The sequence below is a fragment of the Sinocyclocheilus rhinocerous genome, unplaced genomic scaffold (assembly GCF_001515625.1).
Source record: "Sinocyclocheilus rhinocerous isolate Xijiao unplaced genomic scaffold, SAMN03320098_v1.1 scaffold113, whole genome shotgun sequence".
In the NCBI taxonomy this organism is placed as follows: Eukaryota; Metazoa; Chordata; class Actinopteri; order Cypriniformes; family Cyprinidae; genus Sinocyclocheilus; species Sinocyclocheilus rhinocerous.
Window position 1 is genome coordinate 1,484,840 of NW_015646846.1, and position 20,825 is coordinate 1,505,664.

At 35.5% G+C, this 20,825-nt stretch overlaps 1 protein-coding gene across 3 annotated transcripts in view; it reads left to right on the forward strand.

The window, feature by feature from the left end:
* The window catches only part of LOC107708138 (RNA-binding protein Raly-like), a 96,114-nt gene that overhangs the window by 61,395 nt on the left and 13,894 nt on the right, over positions 1-20,825 (forward strand). For all 3 annotated transcript variants that reach the window (XM_016512295.1, XM_016512297.1, XM_016512296.1), the window contains 5 exons: positions 8,872-9,151; positions 11,649-11,721; positions 13,808-13,855; positions 16,871-17,028; positions 17,992-18,105. In XM_016512295.1, coding sequence (XP_016367781.1) covers positions 8,896-9,151; positions 11,649-11,721; positions 13,808-13,855; positions 16,871-17,028; positions 17,992-18,105 — 649 coding nt within the window. In that variant the 5' untranslated portion in view covers positions 8,872-8,895. The remainder of the gene's footprint in view (positions 1-8,871; positions 9,152-11,648; positions 11,722-13,807; positions 13,856-16,870; positions 17,029-17,991; positions 18,106-20,825) is intronic.

Sequence of the window (20,825 nt, forward strand, 5' to 3'; positions counted from 1 at the left end):
TTTAAGGTATTGGCAACATATTCATTAGGTCATCTGTTAAAGGCAACAGAATTGTTGCTACAGGTTATGCGGGTTTTGGCAACATATTTGATTGGTCATTGGTTAAGGGCAACATGCTTAAGGCTTGAGATTTGCTATCAGTTTGTGTTGGGGGATATCAGCATATGGTTTTGTTTTGGGGGGTTATCGCTGCTCTCCCTGCTCTCATCCATGCTAGGCTGCATGGATGCGCAGGGAGTTCTTGCCCAGAACAGAACCATACCGCCAATCCAAACTGTATGCTAATTGTCAATCATCTTTGACGATAGTGGTCCTGACCGAATCTAGCGTAGCGTTAGTTCTGGCAGGTCACGTTAGTCAAGCTCGCATCAGCTGACTCTCAGCTGATCCCCATCAGCCTATGGGAATACGACACCTATCTAAGTATTCATATATAAGGTCCCGCAGTAGTATCAGCAGTTTTCGCATTGCTCGATAGCTAATTACCCTTCTCCATCCCCAACTCCTCCTCTGTCAGTCGGGATTCAGTCTTCTGATTTTTTTTTTAATCAGACTAATTCTAAAATGTGTACATAACATTATTGAACTTTAAATATCTGCAATACATTTATGTTGGTTCTGTTCTGTTTACCCTGGGGGGTTATCGCTGCTCTCCCTGCTCTCATCCATGCTAGGCTGAATGGATGCACAGGGAGTTCTTGCCCAGAACAGAACCATACCGCCAATCCAAACTGTATGCTAATTGTCAATCATCTTTGACTATAGTGGTCCTGACAGAACATATCTATAAACACTACCCTGTGTGCAAGGTTATGAATGTTTTTGAACTTTTCACCTGCATTTCCCATGAATGTGTGAATGTTTGAGGGCTACTTAAGAGTGACTTGTCTATTCATGACGCACTGAAATGGTGCGTTGTAACTTAATCAAGGCCTACATGTTTTTGTTTTTTTATGTTTTTTATGTTTGTAATATGTGTAATTTACCAACTGGAAATATTTAAAGTTGTTTTCGTAAATGTTCAGCAGAATTCCACACATTTACACAACCCTTCATCATCGGTACAATTTTTTTTAATATTCATGAAAGAAGACTCTACTTCTCACTAACAATATTTCAGTAAAAACATAAATGTGAAATATTATTGCAATTTAAGATAACTGCGTTTATTATAATTTATTGTAAAATATAATTTATTCCTGTGATGCAAAGTTGAATTTTTAGCATCATTACTCCAGTCTTCAGTGTCACATGTGCTTGCATCCTTTGTAAAGCTTAATTTTGAAGCATCCTGTTCATTCATTGCAACTACATGTTTTTTTTTTACCAGTAATGACAGATATCAAGCGTAGCGTTAGTTCTGGCAGGTCACATTAGTCAAGCTCGCATCAACTGACTCTCAGCTGATCCCCATCTACCTATAAGAATACGACACCTATCTAAGCATTCATACTATAAGGTCCCTCAGTATTATCAGCAGTTTTCGCATTGCTCTATATTCTATACTGATTTGCTGCTCAAGAAATGTTTCTTATTATTAACAATGTTGAAAACAGTTGCCTGATTAATTGTAATTAACTAAAACAATTTTGCAGCCTAATATTTTTATGTAAACTGTGTTACATTTCTTCAGGATTCTTTGATGAATTGAAAGTTCAAAATAATAGCATTTATTTGAATGACACATTTTGTGCCATTAGAAATATTTGTAATTTTGGTTTATTTAATGCATCCTCTCTAAAGAACAGGATTAATAAAACAAAAACATACTGACCCTGAACATTTGAACAGTAGTGTGTATTTCTTGTGGTATTTTTTGCAGAACAATCTATTCTTCACAATCAGCCTGATTGCAAATTTGCATCAGTTTAATTTTGATCTGGGGTACGAGGTGTAAGCTTTCCCTCTGAGACCCGCTGACTGATACTGGCAGTGACATACTGAACATAACAAGGTTCACTGGGTTGCCAGTATGGAGGTGCACAACAGTGAGGTGAGAGCTATGCTTGAGGGACATTCACCAATCAAGCGGTGGTCCGCTCTTTACTCCCCAGAGTGGTAACAGTGACAGTGGTGCTGCACAACACTGCGGCGCCAGCAAGTGCGCCCTTGGGTGTCAGAAAGGAAGAGGAAGAAGGCGAGCCAAGATGTGCAATATATGCCAGTTTTCTTCTGAAACTCATTTGTACGGTCTGTAGTTTGTGTTTGTTATGATGCTTTGGAAACAGTCATTTTACAATCTACTTTTGTTTATGATGCTTTTAGAAAAACGCAGCCCAGTGCATTCCTCAAAATCTTTTTTGTGCTCCACAGAAGAAAGCTTGTACAGATTTGTGGTTTATTCCTTTAACAATCCAATGCCATAGAAATCTCTTTAGATTCCTGTTTGCTCCACAATAGTGCACACCTCACCCGGTACAAAGCGACAGTTTGAGGAGATGATTGGCTGATGAATTGATGCTTTCCTCAATGCTCAGACTCTGATTTAGTTGCTTTGGGCAACAGTGGAGGAAACCTAATTCCCAGGCTGCTGTTTCCAAACTCAATTTGATGCTGTTTGATTCCAACAGAGGGCTAGCAGCATCTCAGGGAAAGGTAGCAGACAGTTTGGTGCTTGTTCCGGAAACATCTGTGGTTTGTATATGAGGTGGGGGGTAGGTGCTCTCATTTCTAATGAGCTATTAAGTGACCTCCAAACATATTTGCCTGTCTGTAAAATACCATTACTGACATGATTTTGGCACAAGCTCAAATAGAACATAAATTTTCCCCATCAGCCACATGCAGTACTCAATACTGTGTGTGTGTGTGTGTGTGTGTGTGTGTATAAAAGAGAGAGTTCAAGCACATGACTTTGTAAAGTCAAACAGAGTTCAATTTGTACAGTGTTATGAGTTGATCAAAGGTGGTGTGTGTATAATTGCTCTTTGTGTTTTTACCGTGATAGATTCATGGATATACCAAGGTTTCAGTTTACCTTTACATCAAGTCTTACAGTAGATAGATTAACCCACAGTCAATGAACTGCAAATAACTACACTGTAATTTTACATCTCAATTTATCCTGCGTTAAGTATTGAATGCGTTCTGAGTGAATGAAGTACTCGTGTGAGCACATTATCCGTATGCTGAGAGTTCAGTTTAAGATGCAAACCTCCAGCACGCTTTAACCTGGACTGTTACTACAAAATGCAAAACAGGTTTCAGGTCAGCAGTAAAGGCCGATGAACATTCAACCCCCCGGACATTGTAATAACCTGGTATTAGTGTTTTGTGCAATGCAAGCAGCTGCTTCTGGGAAACTTGTGTGGTGGGACAGCGCTGCCAAATCTCTGGATAGTCAAACGTTTGTGTGCCAGTGTCACATGCTTGAGAGAGAGATGTGTGCGTGTGTGTGTGTGTGTGTGTGTACAGGTATATATGGTTTATGAGGACACAAATGTGTATAATGACATGGGTACTACAACGTAAACATGGTTTATGAGAACACTTCCTGTGTCCCCGTAAAACAAAAGGCTTAAAAAACATACAAAACGGTGTTTTATGAAATTCAAAAATTGCCAGCAGTTTCCTGTGAGGGGTAGGTTTAGGTGTAGGGTTGGTGTAGGGCAATAGAAAATACAGTTTGTACAGTATAAAAACCATTACGCCTATGGAGAGTCCCCGTAAACCACAAATACAAGTGTGTGTGTGTGTGTGTGTGTGCGTGTGTGTGAGAGAGAGAGAGAGAGAGAGAGAACGTTTGGTGTCTCTATCCCTGACGGATGGCGCCGCTGTTTGGCCTGGACTCTATCCAATCCAATCTCTCCTCTGTTAATTTCATCCATTAGACTGTTAAAAAACAGTCCCCTCTGCTCACCACATTACTGCTAATTAAATATGTCAGCATTTAATGCTTTTAGAGATGCCTTAGCTGATGATGTATTTGCCAATTATTAATCAAATCCATGAGCATGAAAAATGCTAATTATTAATGATCAACAATAATTTACAATAAAATAAATAATTTAATTAAATCTATATAAAAACATATGTAAAATTATTAATTAATAATAATAATAATTAATATTGTTTTATTAGTAATTTACGAGGTATCTGTATTGCATTGTAGGTTCTATAATATGTTTTTTCTGCTCATAATCTAATCAGTGAACACAATGAAATCTGCACATGAAAGGTGTTTTAGATGTTTCTACTATGTGTTAGACTGATGTTGTCAAGCATTGAGAAAATGAAATGATACAAGTGTTTGTGTTTACACTTCTTCTTCTTCTGTGTGGTGTTTTTACTATCAGAAGATTTATTAGGATGCCTTAAGTTTTTTTCATGACACCAGTGGTGAAATGTGATATGTTGCTCGCATTAAATCACCAAATCAAGTAGATAATTATTTGATAAGAGGTAGTATCTTGCGTATATCCTTTGAGTGACATACTCTAGAAAGAAAATATTTAAAACAGTTTCACACAGAAATTGCTAGTAAATTTCGCACACAATTATAAAGAATGGCTAGTAGCACACTGAATTGAACAAGAAATTTTGAAATAAACAATACATTTTGAAGTAGAAAAAGTGTAATATTTATGTCTTGTAAAACTTACTACAGTAATGTTTGTTTAATTTATAAAATAAAAATATATATTTTTACAGTGGAGTGATCAGCACAGTTTGTAAAGTAGAAGAAAAAAGACAGCAAATATTTAATTATATATTTTTAATTAAATAATATATTTTTAATAAAAATTATGCAAAATACGGTTTCATGGCTGGTAAATTTTCTTAATTCACTCAGAAAGATTCTTTTGGATCATGGCTGTGTCTTAGGTAATACATAAAAAAACAAACAGAGCGGTGCAAAAGTTTCGTTGTAAAAAGAGAATGCTTTTAAGTTACCTGATCTTCTGAAGTATTTGTAATGTGTGTGTGTGTGTGTGTGTGTGTGTGTGTTTTTTTTAACATGCTTTTATAATTGTAATATTCACATTGATACTGTTCTTATGTTTTCCACAATTGGTAAAAAGTGGGATTTATTGTTAAGAAGTGCAGACACTAAAATATTTTTGAAAATATTGTCATTTGAATAATTCTAATAGAATATTTACACTAACATTCAAAAGGTGGGGTCAGTAAGAGATTTATTTTAAGAAATTACTACTTTTATTCCGCAAGGCTACATTAAATTGATCAAAAGTGACAGTAAACATTTATAATGTATCATGCTACAATAAAAATATATTTCAGCAGTAATTTACATTTTAAAATATTAAAAAATAATATAAATATCTAAAATATTAAAATAGAAAACAGTTATTTTAATAATACTATGTAATAATTAGTGCTGTCAATTAATTAAAAATTAAATAATCACACATTTTTTTCTGAAATTGCTATTAATTCCAATTAATTCTACATGACATTAAAGTTTTTAAATATACTTTTATATTGCAATAATGTCATATTAAATCTTCAAATTAATGTAGAAACAACATAAAGACAGTATATTTTTAATATTTGTTTAATGGCATCTTTTTTATGATTGAAGGCGAGTATCACTGATACCAATACTGCTGATGTCTCTAGGAAATTTTCTTTTTTTAATATTTAACGATTGACAATTTTATGATTGATTTATACTACAAACATTTTTTCCATTTTGATCACAGAATAAGGCAGAAAATTGCTTCGTTTCTGTACTGTAATAAATTATATGTCAATTAGCACTGCATCATTCATATATTTTATTTATTTATTACTTGAAGAAGACTTGAAAAAACACACATAAACCATATATTGTCACAATCGTGTATTTATTGTCTTCACATTTCATCAGTCAAAATGTTTCTGCTTTTTATTCAGCTTAGCTACAGCGATGTCTGGATGCCTTTGTCCACATTAGGGATTTCTTGGCACGTCATAAGGGGGGGGACATCCGCAGCATATTCTACACCCATGTCTACGAGCACAGTATAACGGCTGACTGGACAGGAAAATTTGTTTTTACTGACATATGGCCTAACAACATCTCATCAGACCGCAGTTCACTGTTGTTCTTCTGAAGCTCCCTCGTCATATGTACCTTTTCCACGCTCGTTTGACTAGCGCCTAGCGCTGAGTCGAAGTTGGAGTGCGCGTCTGAAAGTCTCCAGTTTCATGTTGCCGTAAAGACGTTCTGCTTCTAAATAAACTCAATTGTTGTCAAGAAAAAAGAACAGAAGCATCAGTTGTGGACAACCTAGCTCTGCCCCTGTGTTAATTATGTTAAATATTTTTGGTGCGTTAAACTGAAAAAATTAATTGCATTCTTTAATGCGTTAATTTTGACAGCACTAGTAATAATATTTCATTTAAGGTTTTTCCTGTATTTTTTATTAATCTTACTGATCCCAAACTTTTTAAAGGTGTATGTTTATATGTTATGATGATATTATGTGTTCATTTAAATGTGTATTTCTAAAGCAAAAAGAAAAAAGTTCAAATTGGAAAAATGACAAAGTATCAGTATCACCCTCTAGTTTTTTGTTTTTGTTATCCGACAAAAACGTCCAATGTGGTGCATCCTTATTTTTCTTTTTTGGTTTCACTTCAATTAAACTCATATGCTTGAATGGGTTAATTGTGTGAAAGACATAATGAGGAAAAATGGGAGCGCTGAAACCCACAGCTCATTAAGTTAGCGTGAGTCTTTCAGCCGCATGAATGCTTTCAGTCAGGATGCTGTCCAACACGGTGTGATGTAGGAATCCAGTCCAGTATTTTCCCAGTCTAATCGATCATTTAATTACAATCCACGATCTCTAAACCCTCTGACGCTTTCAACTACCTAACTCTTTAGAAACTCTTTAACAGGTGTTAATGGGCCCCACAGAGGCAGGATTTTAAAGGCGAATCCAAGCAAAGCAATGAATTTAGAGTTATTTCTGCGAGCGGGATGATAGCATGCAGTAAAAAGCACAGTTCAAAAACCTTTATTGCCCAAGTCATTATAACAAGGAAGAAAGAAAGACAGCACATGCTTCAAAGACTTGTACAATCCCCAGCAATGTGAGATGTACAGAGGCGCTAGTAATTAGAGGAGAAACGTCTCTTTCGCACTAAATGACCTTCCTGTTCGCTTGCTCTGAAAATGAACGGCCCTCACAGAACACCTTATTTCTGTCATACCTGAGACACAGTCAGTTGACCCTGACAGACTTGCTGTTTGGTCTTCACTTTCTTCTGATTTCACATTCGGCGGCACTCAAACGCTGCTAATAAGGAACAGTGGTGGGCCACTTGGTCAGAAGCACCACGTCTTTTAACTTCAGACTTCTTTTCTGTCCTCATAATAAGGTCCAAATACTCTTATCTTCTCATGTCCCTTCATTATAAAACTTAAGAGAAGCAAAGCAGAGCCTTCTCAGAGGAAATCTATTGATTGGAGGTTGATCTTTTGAAATGCAGTCCATTTTACCTCCATGTAATTTATCCTTTGATTGGACTATGAATAGTGGGTGTCATACTAACCATTTATGTGGATCGAATCGCTCAGAAATGACAAATGTTTGAGTTCATAATGAGATCTCTGAGACTCTGAGACCTTTGGTTGTAGAATGTTGGTGACCAAACAGTTGACGGTAGCCTTTGATGTCCATAGTATGGAAAAAGTACTGTGGAAGTCAGCTGTTTGGTTACCAACATTCTTTAAAATATCTACATTTGTGCTCAATAGAAACTCATACAGGTTTGGAACAAGTGGAACAAAAATGTCATTTTTGGGTGAACTATACCTTTAGGCAAAAGTCTGTCTCACTTTCCTCTCAGTTGAATCCCTTTACAGTCTTGAGATACAATGGCGATCTCATGTGTGATTGTTCGTTCTTATGGCCTGTCATTAACACTTTGATCAGTGTGCTAATTACAGTTCTGTCTGGCGTAGCTGGTCTTGCCTGTGAGAAATGGAATACATCAGATGTGCTGTGCTGGTGTCCGGAGAGCTTTGATCACTTATTCATTAATTAGGCGATATATAGAGGGCGTAGCTGGTCTTGCCTGTGAGAAATGGAGTACATCAGATGTGCTGTGCTGGTGTCCGGAGAGCTTTGATCACTTATTCATTAATTAGGCGATATATAGGTCAGGGCGTGTCCATGTTCAGGATGATTCATAGAGCAATGTTTGCTCAAGGGCAAAATCAGCACCTTTAAGGCCCCAGATATACTGTAGGCCTATCTATTATATTGCTCTGTGGATTGTCTGGCTTGGGAAGTAATTATATTACCTGACAGACAATATAATTTTTTTATATTTTTTATTTATATTAAAAATAAAATGTTAAATAATTTATTATTGTTATTATTATTAATAATAATAACATATCATTTTTTACATATTTTTAATATGTAGAAATTAATATTGCTTATTGTTATATATAATATTGTTAATAATATAACGTTTAAATAAATTATTTTATTCATATTATTCATATGAATTTATATAAATAATTTACCAGAATATAGATAATTTATATTACATTTTTAATAATTATTATTAATAATTATCATATGAATTATTATTATATGAATTTGTTGAAAATTTACATTTTATCATTTTATTGTGTTAAAAATTAACTATTTATCTTTTATTGACATATTTCTGTTGTTGCCATTTAAAAAACCAAGTGATTTTACACAATTAATGGAAGTTTAATCGCAAAAGTAATTGTAACACCGCTCATGGCTTGTTGTTTTAAGTCCTCTTTTTAAAGAAATCTATACAATTGATCTTTATTTGTCTGTTTCAGTCAGGAATATGGTTTGTTCATTTCACAGTATCCAAAATGTACCTAATTATACAGCTCTTGGTCTAAACTTCTGTGATCTGTTTCTCCCCCAGATTGCTGTTCACATTTGAACCAAGATGTCGCTGAAAGTCCAGACGAGCAACATTACCAACAAAAATGACCCCAAGTCTATCAACTCACGTGTGTTTATCGGCAACCTGAACACAGCGGTGGTGAAAAAGAGCGACATAGAGACGATCTTCTCCAAATACGGCCGTGTGTTGGGCTGCTCGGTTCACAAAGGCTACGCCTTCGTTCAGTACGCTAATGAGAGACAAGCTCGAGGAGCCGTCATTGGAGAAAATGGACGTGTGCTTGCTGGACAAACCCTCGGTGAGTTGGACAATAATATGAATCTGTTAGTGAACTGTATTGGTGAGTTATATATCACATCTGAATAACATCTCTCCAAGGTTAAAAAAAAGTGCACAACACTTGCTGTAGGAGCAAACGGACTTTTTAAGCGCCCCGTAGAGTGTTTGGTTAGCATGTGCTATGACTGCTGCCAAGAGCGAGCCCCATGACACTGAAGCAGTTAAGATTAATATCTATTGATGGCAGTTTCCGTTGGCCATCACTGTGTCGGGGTCAAAGTGCGGTCAATATAATGCAGTGCAAGTAGATCAACATTATAAAGTGGACAATGTGACATCAGCTCCATTCTCGGTTCTTCAAGGTTCTCAGTGAATTTTAAGTTTGTAATGAGCTTTTTCATGTAGTTGTTGAATACATGTACTGATTATTGTTTTGTAATAAAAGTAGGGCACTTACTAGAGGGAATGTTGTTAGCATGCACTGTGCCAGGAGTTCAGTGTGCATGTGTTCGGAATTAAATTAATAGCATACTAATTACTGGATACTGCCAACTATTTTTTTTAATAGTATGTGAAATAGTATGTATGCAATGATAAACATTTCAAGCAGTAGTATGATACATTGCAGAAACATCAAAAACAGTTACCTATAATTTTTAATTATCTATAATCTGTAATTATATAATCTAAATATAATAAATTATATATTTCTGAAATGTTTATTATTATTACTATTTTGTTGTATTTATACTGTAATAATAATGATTAATTTATTTATTTAATTATTAATTGATAAAATGATTTATGTATTTAATACTAAATTTATACTATTATTTACTGGATACAGCTAACTGTTTTTAAAATCTGTCAAAAACAATTACTTAAGAGTTTTTAATTCAAATTTGTTATGTAATATAATAATAATAATACTATAATAATTGTTGTTGTTGCTGCTATTTATATGCAGCAAAAATAATAATAATTATTATATGACATATTATATTATATATATAATAAATTGTATATTATATTATTATATTATTGAACAGCGGTCTATGATCAAGTAGTCCACAAGGAAATGTTAATAACTATACAGTTGATATTACTGTTCAATCATCGCTCTGGAAATGAAAAGTCAAGTTAAGTGCATTGCAGTGTGCAGTATACTATTCTGTGCAGTATGCTTTGTTGTATACTTCACATTTTGCCATACAGAATACATATTAATGATATTTTACTGGAAATAGCAAGAGTGATATTGTAGGATGTTATTCTAAACATAACCTTACCAATAAACAATTGCTTTCATGCCCTAGAGTACACACTAGCTAAGTTCTGTGAAGTCTATATATGTGTGTCTTTTGCGTGTGCCACCTAATGGTGCCCTTCAAATGAATTACACACAGTCAATGTAGGGTCGTATTATCACCGCGCTATTTCAGTTATCAAGTAGTTTTAAGCCTCATCATACCAGCCAGTAATGGTGCGTCCTCTATAAGGTGACCTCTAGACACTGATTGGTTTTTCAGCTGTGATGGTATCCGGGCAACCGACCGCTGATGCCCCACCCCCCTCAGATAAATGAGGAACAGGACAGGTGTGTCAGCGGCAGGTGTTCGTGTCACGCTGAGGACATCAGACAGTTGTTCATTTGCTAGCTTCCACCTTTTATGTCTCTTTCTCTCTGGCTGCGTGATCCTGTCTTTGCCTCGATTTAGTTCGATCTCTGTCTCCTTCGGTTCCAATCTTTGTTTCTCCATCTCTCGTTTGCCCTCCAGCCCTCCGCAGCTGCTTGATGACATACATGTTTTTTTCGGTGGTCAGATTAGCCGCTGTTTCATGCTCCACGGAGCCTTTGGCTTCCACTTGACAGCCTCGGTGACCTGTCACTCTCACGGCCCCACTCGTTCCCTACTGGCCAATCAGTCCCAGAGCTGAAGGAAATCATCACGGCTGACATCTCTCCCTCAAACCCTGGCGCCTCTCGCTGTCTCATGCCTCACCTCTGAATTCGCTTGAGTGTTGGAAATATGAAATCGGGTGACAGAGCCATGTCTTCCATTGCCTCACGCCTATCCATTATTCTCTTTCTGCTTCTCCTCCTGTCATTGCTGTTATAAAGTGGAAGCCAGGAGACTCTGGAGGCTGAAATGTGGGGAAGAGCACAAACGCCGGATTGTTCTGGGCCGGTTGAGTGGGTGTTGAGTGCCCTCTGGTGGATGCATCGAGCATGTGGTTATGCAAATCCGAGCACTCCCACTTAACAACAAGTGTCCGTAATGTCAGTTCACCGTGATAATTACAGAGTCATTAGATAGCAGCCTCAAGTGCACCTGGTAACGTACAATTATCAAAGAGCTGCAGATGTCACTTTGAAAGGCTTCTGCCATCTGTCATTGTTTAATACGTATGTCTGCTCATGTCATATAATTACTCTGTGCACTTCTTTAAATCTGCATTTTATAAGTAAAAATGAAACTTTAGATTGAATGCGTGTTTTCCGGTTCTGTTCACAGACATTAACATGGCAGGTGAACCCAAACCCAACAGGCCTAAAGGACTAAAGAGAACTGCAGCAACATTATACAGGTGATTGCAGAATGAGAGTAGAGTGTATTATTAACCAACTCAGCAACATATTTAGCTTGCAACACATTTAGATACTCTATAGGTGAGACCGGGGTAAGTTGTCACATGTGAGTTTATTTTGACCAAAACAGTGGTTTGATATTTTTCTGTTACGTTGTCCAAATTTCGTTTTTCATGTTTTATAATTATTTCACTGCTTAAAACCTGTTAGCATTCCACTGTACCGCCCGCGGAACACTGCACATTTTACAGGAATGCTTAGGGGTTAAATATTGCTAAGAAATACTGCTCCGGGTGTGTGTTCATGGTGTGTGTGTGTTCACTACTGTGTGTGTGCACTTGGATGGGTTAAATGCAGAGCACAAATTCTGAGTATGGGTCACCATACTTGGCCACACGTCACTTCACTCACTCGAAAGACTTTTGAATAGTGTATAGTACATTTTAAATTAAAATACACTACCATTCAAAAGTTTTGAGGTCAGTTATTCTCAGCAAGGATGCATTAAATTGATCAAAAGTAAGAGTAAAGACATTTATAATATTACCAAAAAAATCTATTTCAAAGAAATATTCATCAAATAGTCATGAAAAAAATCATGGTTTTCAACATTGATCATTAGAAATTTTTCTTGAGCAGCAAATCAGCATATTAGAATGATTTCAGAAGGATCATGCGACACTGAAGACTGGAGTAATGATACTGAAAATTCAGCTTTCCCATCACAGGAATAAATTACATTTTAAATTTAAGCTGCAAGCAGCGTTGAAAGGGCCCTTGCACCCGGGCTCACCTCCACCTGTTGGCTTTAGGAAAATGCCGAACGGTGGGCAATATGCATTTAAAGTGGTAAATATAGGAGGAATATGTCAAAGTCATTTATATGTGCCAAACTTCCTGCTGCCAGCTGGTGGCTCTGTGACATATCTTGTTGTCAACAGGTGGCACTATGATTATAACGGAATATTGACCTTTAGATGTCTTCAGACCAAGACTCTTATCCAACAAAAAAAGTTAGGGCAGATTGGACATAGCATGTTTTAGTTAGTGTAAAACATGACATTTCCTGTTGCCAGCAGGTGGCGCTGTGAATTATAACTGAATATTGGCATGTAGATGTTTTCAGGACAGGACTCTTATCAAACATGTGAAGTTTGGGGCAGATTGGACATTGTATGCCTGAGTTATAGCAACTTCCTGTTTCAGATCTTCGCAATTTAACATCACAAAGGCCTTATGATTACACTGACCAAATTTGGTGTTGATCTGATAAAATCTCTAGGAGGAGTTCATTAAAATACAATGCCTGGAAAAACGGCACAAAATTTGCCAAGAAAATTCAAAATTACTGACTTCCTGTTGATTTTCGGATTTTGCTCCAAGATACTTTTTTGTAGGTATTGGTGTGTTACATGTGTGTACCGAATTACGTACATGTATGTGAAATGTAGCTCGAGGGGCACTTCGTTGAAAGTGTATAGGTACCGCTATCGAGCCATTTTGCCACACCCATTTCTGAAACCTGTATCAGACGTAAAAAAAAAATATATAAAATTTGCCACTTCTGGCATGTGTGCAATGTTTCATGTGTTTTCAAGCATGTTTAGGCCCTCAAAAATGTGATTCATTTTGGAGAAGAAGAAGAAGAAACTGAGCAATTCCAAGAGGGTTATGGCACCATGGTGCTTGGGCCCTAAATAGAAACTATTTTTTTTAAGTTAAACATTAAAAAAGTTTACTTACCCCTAACTTTTGCACAGTAGTGCATGTTTTAGTGGCTTATATGTTTTAGATTAATTTTGGCATTTCAAATAAAAGTAGCATGTGTAAATAAATTGCATGTTTGCACTGTGACAACTTGCCCTGTATAGTGTGACATGTAGTGTATATTTTTTCCCCCTTTTCAATAATGGTGTAAAGGTGCAATTACTTTTTATCTAGTAAAAACTTCACAACTTCTAAGTTGACTGGAAGTTGCTTTGGTCTCCTTTTAATGTTGCAAAGTTGTTGTTTTTTGTTTTTTTTTAAAGTCCTGTGAATCACCTATATTTAAAATGATGTATTTTTTGTGTTTAATCCCTGCAGCGGTTATGATTTTGACTATGATTACTACAGAGATGACTTCTATGACAGGTAAGTCCATGATTTTGCACAAATGATTTTGTTGAAATACAGGAAATGCACTAAAGTCCCATCCAGAATGCATAAACTTACAGTCCAGGTATAATAATATGCCAATATACAACAGTCATTGTCCTGTAATTTGACTGGCCAAGCAGCATTTCACTGTTTGTATCACCATTTGTTTGTGTTTGCACCCTTCCAGAGCAGGGTATGTGATAGTGATGGACAATACTTTTTTTTATCAATACACCTGTAATAAATGGACATTTTCCATAATTTCTGATTATAAAATGGATAATTTATAGCCATTTAACTTTATATTTGGTAGACAATGTTAACATTTAATATGCATATTATCAGACTTCTGATTCTTCATTTATGTACATTGTGATCATCTTTAATTTAATCCAAATAAACTTACTCTACCCTTAAAACATTTTCTGATCGGTAAGATTTTTTACTGTTTTTGAAAGAAAGGCTGCCTTTATTTGGTCAAATATACTGTAAAAACGGTAATATTGTGAAATATTATTACAATTTAAGGTAACTGTTTTCTGTTTTAATATATATTAAAATGTAATTTATTCCTGTGATATTAAAGCTGAATGTTCAGCATCATTACTCCAGTCTCATGATCCTTCAGAAATCATTCTAATATGCTGATTTGATGCTCAAAAAAACATTTCTTATTATTTTCAATGTTGAAAACAGTTGTGCTGCTTAATATTTTTGTGGAAACCATGATACTTTTTTCAGGATTCTTTGATGAACAGAAAGTTCAAAAGAATTATTTGAAATATATATTTTTGTAACATTATAAATGACTTTACTGTCACTTTTAATCATTCATAATAGTATTGTGATAAACTACCTTCAACTGCTTGTGACTGCTGGATAAAATCATCAGAAAGAGACTATTTGCTAAAAAGTTTGTCATATGCATTGATCGTCACACTAAATCTATTTATTAAAGAAAAAAATACTCATTTAGTATACTGATTGAGTACAAAAGCACTTTTCGCTCATGCTGAAATAGACTGACCTGAACTCCTAACCCAGCAGTCAGGCTTTGCATGGAGCATTTTTTAGTGCAGTAACCCAGCAGTGACTTATAATGAAGTCAGGCACAGTGTTCTCTCTCTAACACGGCTCTTCCTGTCATAATATATTTTCTCACAACTTAGCAGAATTAAAGGAACTCTCATAAAAACACTCGTACACAGCTGCAAGCTGCAGAAAGAAAGACGGAGGAAAAATATGCGTTTCACAAGAACTCTTTCCACAACCCGTTAAGCAAACTTTGGCTCAGCGAGCGCACGGTTGGCCAGCGTCCCTTTTCGGTAGTAGCTATGGAAACCCTGCTGCGAGACTCAGCTGGACATACTTGTTTGCAGACGTATGGGATATTGCGTCCATATGATGAGCTGACATGTTTATTGATATCTCTCTTGTGATCTCTGCTCCCCGACTTACAGCCATCTTAGGGCGATGCTGACTGCAGTCGATATTTTACAGCAAACATATCCAATCATTTAGTTCTCTAGGATTGCGGATCAGTCTGTGAAGCCCCGTAGATGGCATGTGGCAAGCCAGCTGGTTGCTTTTAGGTTCCTGTCAGGGCAGCAGACATGCTTCTCTTTGAAGGCAAAAGTATCTTCTTCTCTCACTTCATTCCTGACAGCAGAGCTCTAGGATTGACTTGGATTGCAAACTATTGGCTTTTGGCCTCATGTCAGCTAATTTGGCCACAATGCAAAGACGTACGCTGTCAGTTTACGCTATGAGATGGAGTTGTTGAGCTCCTTTGAGTAGGACGCATCTCCCGCTCTGTTCAAGAGGAGTTGCTGTATGATGGATGGAAAGCTGGTATGCTCTCACCATAAGATGACTCAAAGATTGCACTTCACAACTCATGATATTATGGATTTAACTTACCTCTATACCTGTTTTAACTACCACATCCATACAGCTAGAGCCTGTTTGTTTGTTTTTGTTTGTTTTCTCTTTTCTTGTATATGCGTGTATATATCTGTCACTGGTTTCATCCTGTTGCTGTTAATTTATGTGTTCTGTTCAAATTAATAATAATTTTTAAAAAAGATTGCACTTCACTCTTGCTTTCCCTAACAATATATGAGCACACTTCTCCTTTAACTTCTACGCTCATATGTTAACAACATATGAAACGACAAAGCAAATGAGGTGACCTTACAAAAAGATGACTGTATTCAAAAAAGAAGATAATACCAGTGTTATTTTGGTATTTATATATATTTATATATAAGTTTTCATTTTTATTTCAATTTTTCTTTCTTTTGAATTTTTTTTATATTTCTATTAAGCTTTATATTTATTTCAGTTTTAGTAATTTTAGTAATTATAATGTACAACATTTATAATAAATCATTTTTTGTTTTTCATCCAATATTTACATTTTATTTCATATTTATCCCCATTATTGAAAACAGTTTTTAATAATTTTAGCTTTAGTAAACGATAACAACAATGGAAAACAACAAGTGTTTTAAAAGAGTATTATATATACAAAGGAAAAGTATAGAAGTATTAATTATACATGTATTATCATGTTGTTTATTTTATTATACTTGTATTTTTCAAAAATTCTTTTAACATGCTGAATTTTTTGAATTTGTTTTTTAAAATAATGGTTTTATATTTCTGACATCCTCACATATGTTGGATTGGTTGTCATATTTTAAGAATATGTCATTGAAAAAAATATATATGTTGACCACTTATCTGAATATTGTGGAGAAACGTAGCCCTATGGTGGTCCCTGAGTATTTTTTGGTGTTTACTTTGGGCCTGAGGTGGGGAAATATGATTTCTCGAAAGTTTAGCAGTAAAGTTTTTAAGTGAATTGATTTATTTTTTTTAAATAACATATCAAATGAAAAGTCACAAACACCGCAGTTTCCTGAGCATGATCTATATACTCATGGATAGAAGTCATGTGCTTGCATGAAGCAGTTAGTTTCTTCATATGTCTCTTTCTGTCTCCAGACTGTTTGAGTACCGAGGCAGAGTATCTCCAGTGCCCAGAGCGGTTCCAGTAAAGCGACCCCGTGTGGCAGTGCCGGTCGTCCGCAGGGTGAAGTCATTACCTGTCAAACTCCTGACCAGATCCACTATCCTTCCCAACAGCTCTATCAAACACAAGTGTAAGTTCAGTTTCTATTTTGTATGTTTCTATTTACTGTTTGTGTTACTGACCTACACATACTATATGTGACCCTGGACCACAAAACCAGTCATAAGGGTAAATTTTTCTAAATTGAGATTTATACATCATATGAAAGCTCAATAAATAAGCTTTCCATTGATGTATGGTTTATTAGGATCGGACAATATTTGGGCGAGATACAACTTTTGAAAATCTGGAATCTGAGGGTGCAAAAAAAAAATCAAAATATTGAGAAAATCACCTTTAAAGTTGTCCAAATGAAGTTCTTAGCAATGCATATTACTAATCAAAAATTACGTTTTTATAGTCAAACTCCTGACCAGATCCACTATCCTTCCCAACAGCTCTATCAAACACAAGTGTAAGTTCAGTTTCTATTTTGTATGTTTCTATTTACTGTTTGTGTTACTGACCTACACATACTATATGTGACCCTGGACCACAAAACCAGTCATAAGGGTAAAGGCATAAAAGAAAAATCAATCATTTTTACCCATACAATGTATTTTTGGCTATTGCTACAAATATACCCCAGCGACTTAAGACTGATTTTGTGGTCCAGGGTCACATATGTTGAATGCTGAAACATCAAAAGATCTTTAAGATAGTTAATGTCCAGAAATATACCTTGATTCCATTGCGTGACAGCTCAAGATCTTCCTCAGATTCAGTGCGCTGAGATGATTTATGGACTGCTTGATCTCTTGAACCAGCCTTTGGGCCATTTGACAGATTAACATACCGGGTTTAGGATTTAGTATGTTTGCAATATAACAGCAGAGGAACCTTTTGTCTTGGGCAGTGCTCCATTATAGTTCCACAACCAAATACCAGTGTATTGCTTTTATTTCTGTTTTGGTTTCATGGCAATATATAAACCTGATTTAATAATCTAAAACATTTGTGTTCTTTTCTTAAACTTGTGTGTACGTGCGAGCAGTGAAATCAATCGAGCTGCAAGCTATCAAATCAGAACTGACACAGATCAAGACCAACATCGACGCACTGCTGGGACGCCTTGACCAGATCACAGAAGACAAATACTGTGCCACAGGTGTGATGCTATATGTCATATATCTGTATAACTGCTATACACACAAACATATACTTCCGTTCAAAATTTTGGGGTCAGTAAGTTTTTTTTTTTAAAGTTAAGTTAAAGTTAAAGTAAAGTTAATAATTTTATTAAGCAAAAATGCATTAAATTTATCAAAAGTAAGACATTTATAATGATGGAAAAGATTTTTTATTTCAAATATGTGACCCTGGACCACAAAACCAGTCATAAGGGTCCATTTTTATAAATTACACTTAGATACATAAAGCTGAATAAATAAGCTTTGCATTGATGTATGGTTTGTTAGGACAGGACAATATTTGGCCGAGATACAACTATTTGAAAATCTGGAATCTGAGGGTGCAAAAAAAATCTAAATATTGAGAAAATCGCCTTTAAAGTTGCCCAAATAAAGTTCTTAGCAATGCATATTACTAATCAAAAATTAAGTTTTGATATATTTACGGTAGGAAATTTACAAAATATCTTCATGGAACATGATCTCTACATAATGTCCTAATGATTTTTGGCATAAAAGAAAAATCGATAATTTTGACCCATACAATGTATTGTTGGCTATAGCTTTAAGTTTTTTTTAGTTGTTTTTTTTTTGTTTTGGACTGTGTATGTGTGTATTTGGGGATATAGCCTAATTGTGATAATATATGTGACCCTGGACCACAAACCAGTCATAAGGGTCAATTTTTTCGAATTTATCTGAAAGCTGAATAAATAAGCTTTCCATTGATGCATATTACTAATCAAAAATTAAGTTTTAATATATTTACAGTAGGACATTTACAAAATATCTTCATGGAACATGATCTTTACTTAATATAATAATGATTTTTGGCATAAAAGAAAAATCAATAATTTTGTACAATGTATTTTGGGCTATTGCTACAAATATACCCCAGCGACTTAAGACTGGTTTTGTGCTCCAGGGTCACATATATGCTATTCTTTTAAACTTTCTTTTCATCAAAGATTCCTAAAAAAAAATTTGGGGGGGATTAAAAAGAAAGGAGAGAATGGATTTTTATCATTGTAGGGTGGTTGTGTGCACACAGCTAAGAGACATATATATGCAAACACCATGTAAAAGTACACCATGTAAAAGTTAATTTTGCATCTGAAACCAAGATACATTTGTTTCAAAAGTTGCAAAAGTGCATTTACTTGAATAGAAATCTTTTGTAACAATGTGAAAGTCACTTTCATGCAAATTTCATACATCCTTGATGAAAAAACTGACTAAACATTTGAACAATAATGCATATATATATATACGGTATGCACTATTATTACGGTATATACTATATTATTCTCTACTATGCTTGGTTGTTTGGTGGTAATTCAAGGTTGTTGAAATGCGCCTGTTATACTTTCCTCTCAGTAATTATTATTTTAGAAAAGCTTTCAAGGGGCTTTTTTAAAACCCCAGCAAGCATTTTGCTCTCCGCACAAACACACTGAGCAGTGACCGAGCGCAAAACGCTGACTCAGCGCAACACCGCCGCTGTCACACGAGCCATTCACGGTTCTACACTTTTACGGCTCAGTGGCTCCAATACAACTTTGCAGATTTTTCCCTCTGTTTCACATCAACGATCAATTTGACGAGAATTACCACAGAACGCAGCATGCTTCCTGTGTTTATTTACACATGGAAACCAGTTTCGTTCTCCTTCATCGTCTGTCTATGAATTATGATGTGGCTAATGGTTTGTGGCTAATCAATGATGATGTCCCTCTGCCACAGCGGAGCGCATTTCTGTGCATGTATGCAAGTGTGGCTGACTGTTGAGGATGAAACACTTTAAAAGCCCTCGTGAGGGAGGAAAGTTGACTAGCACTTACTCTGGGCTTCTCATAACTTTTCAACTGGGCTGATGTGTAAATTAAAGCAAGCTCCAAGTTTTTCTTTACCTTGGCAAGGTTTTTCTACATGTCTGCTCCTGAAATGTGTCCCTACAGAGGTGTCTTGGTTGTTTAGGATGTGAGAATTTGGACCGTGGACCGTGGTTCTCCCATTGCTGGAGGGAACAGATAATCCCTAACGACACACTGACATGCTCGCTGTGTTTGAGCAGTGGAAATAGAGACAGTTACGTCATTACAACAGCTGAAATCACTCACAGCATCTTTAACCCACTAAAGATTACTGTATCATGTTTGATATGCAAATTTCAAAGGCCTCTAAATTATTAACATATCAAAACTTTTCTGAAAAACCTGTTGTGCACAATCTAATACATGCCTTCTGCCCTCTGATTGATATTTTATACTTTTTAGCAAGTAAAATTTGGTGTAGAAACAATTTTCACCCATGAATTGATAGTAAATTTCACAAACAATTACAAAGAATTGGCAAGAAATTTTGAAACAGAAAGAATTAAATAGTATTTTCCTGTAAAACATACTTTAATAATCTTTGTTTTATTTACAACAAAATAATTTTTAGTGTAAAAATTACAGTTTATAATTTCAAGTTCAGGTCACCTTCAGGTCGTGGTATACTTTCGTCTTTTTGCTGCAAAATTTTTACTGATTTTTATAAAGTAAACGTAAGAGTAACTTTTATTTAGTTTGCAGTATTTTAAAGTGAACCGGAAGTTGCTGCCGACTTTATTTCAGTGTAGTGACATATTTCCTGCTGAAACGGAATATTGAATAGAGGGCGTGGTTTTATTTTTGTGCTCCTCTCTGTTGGTGCT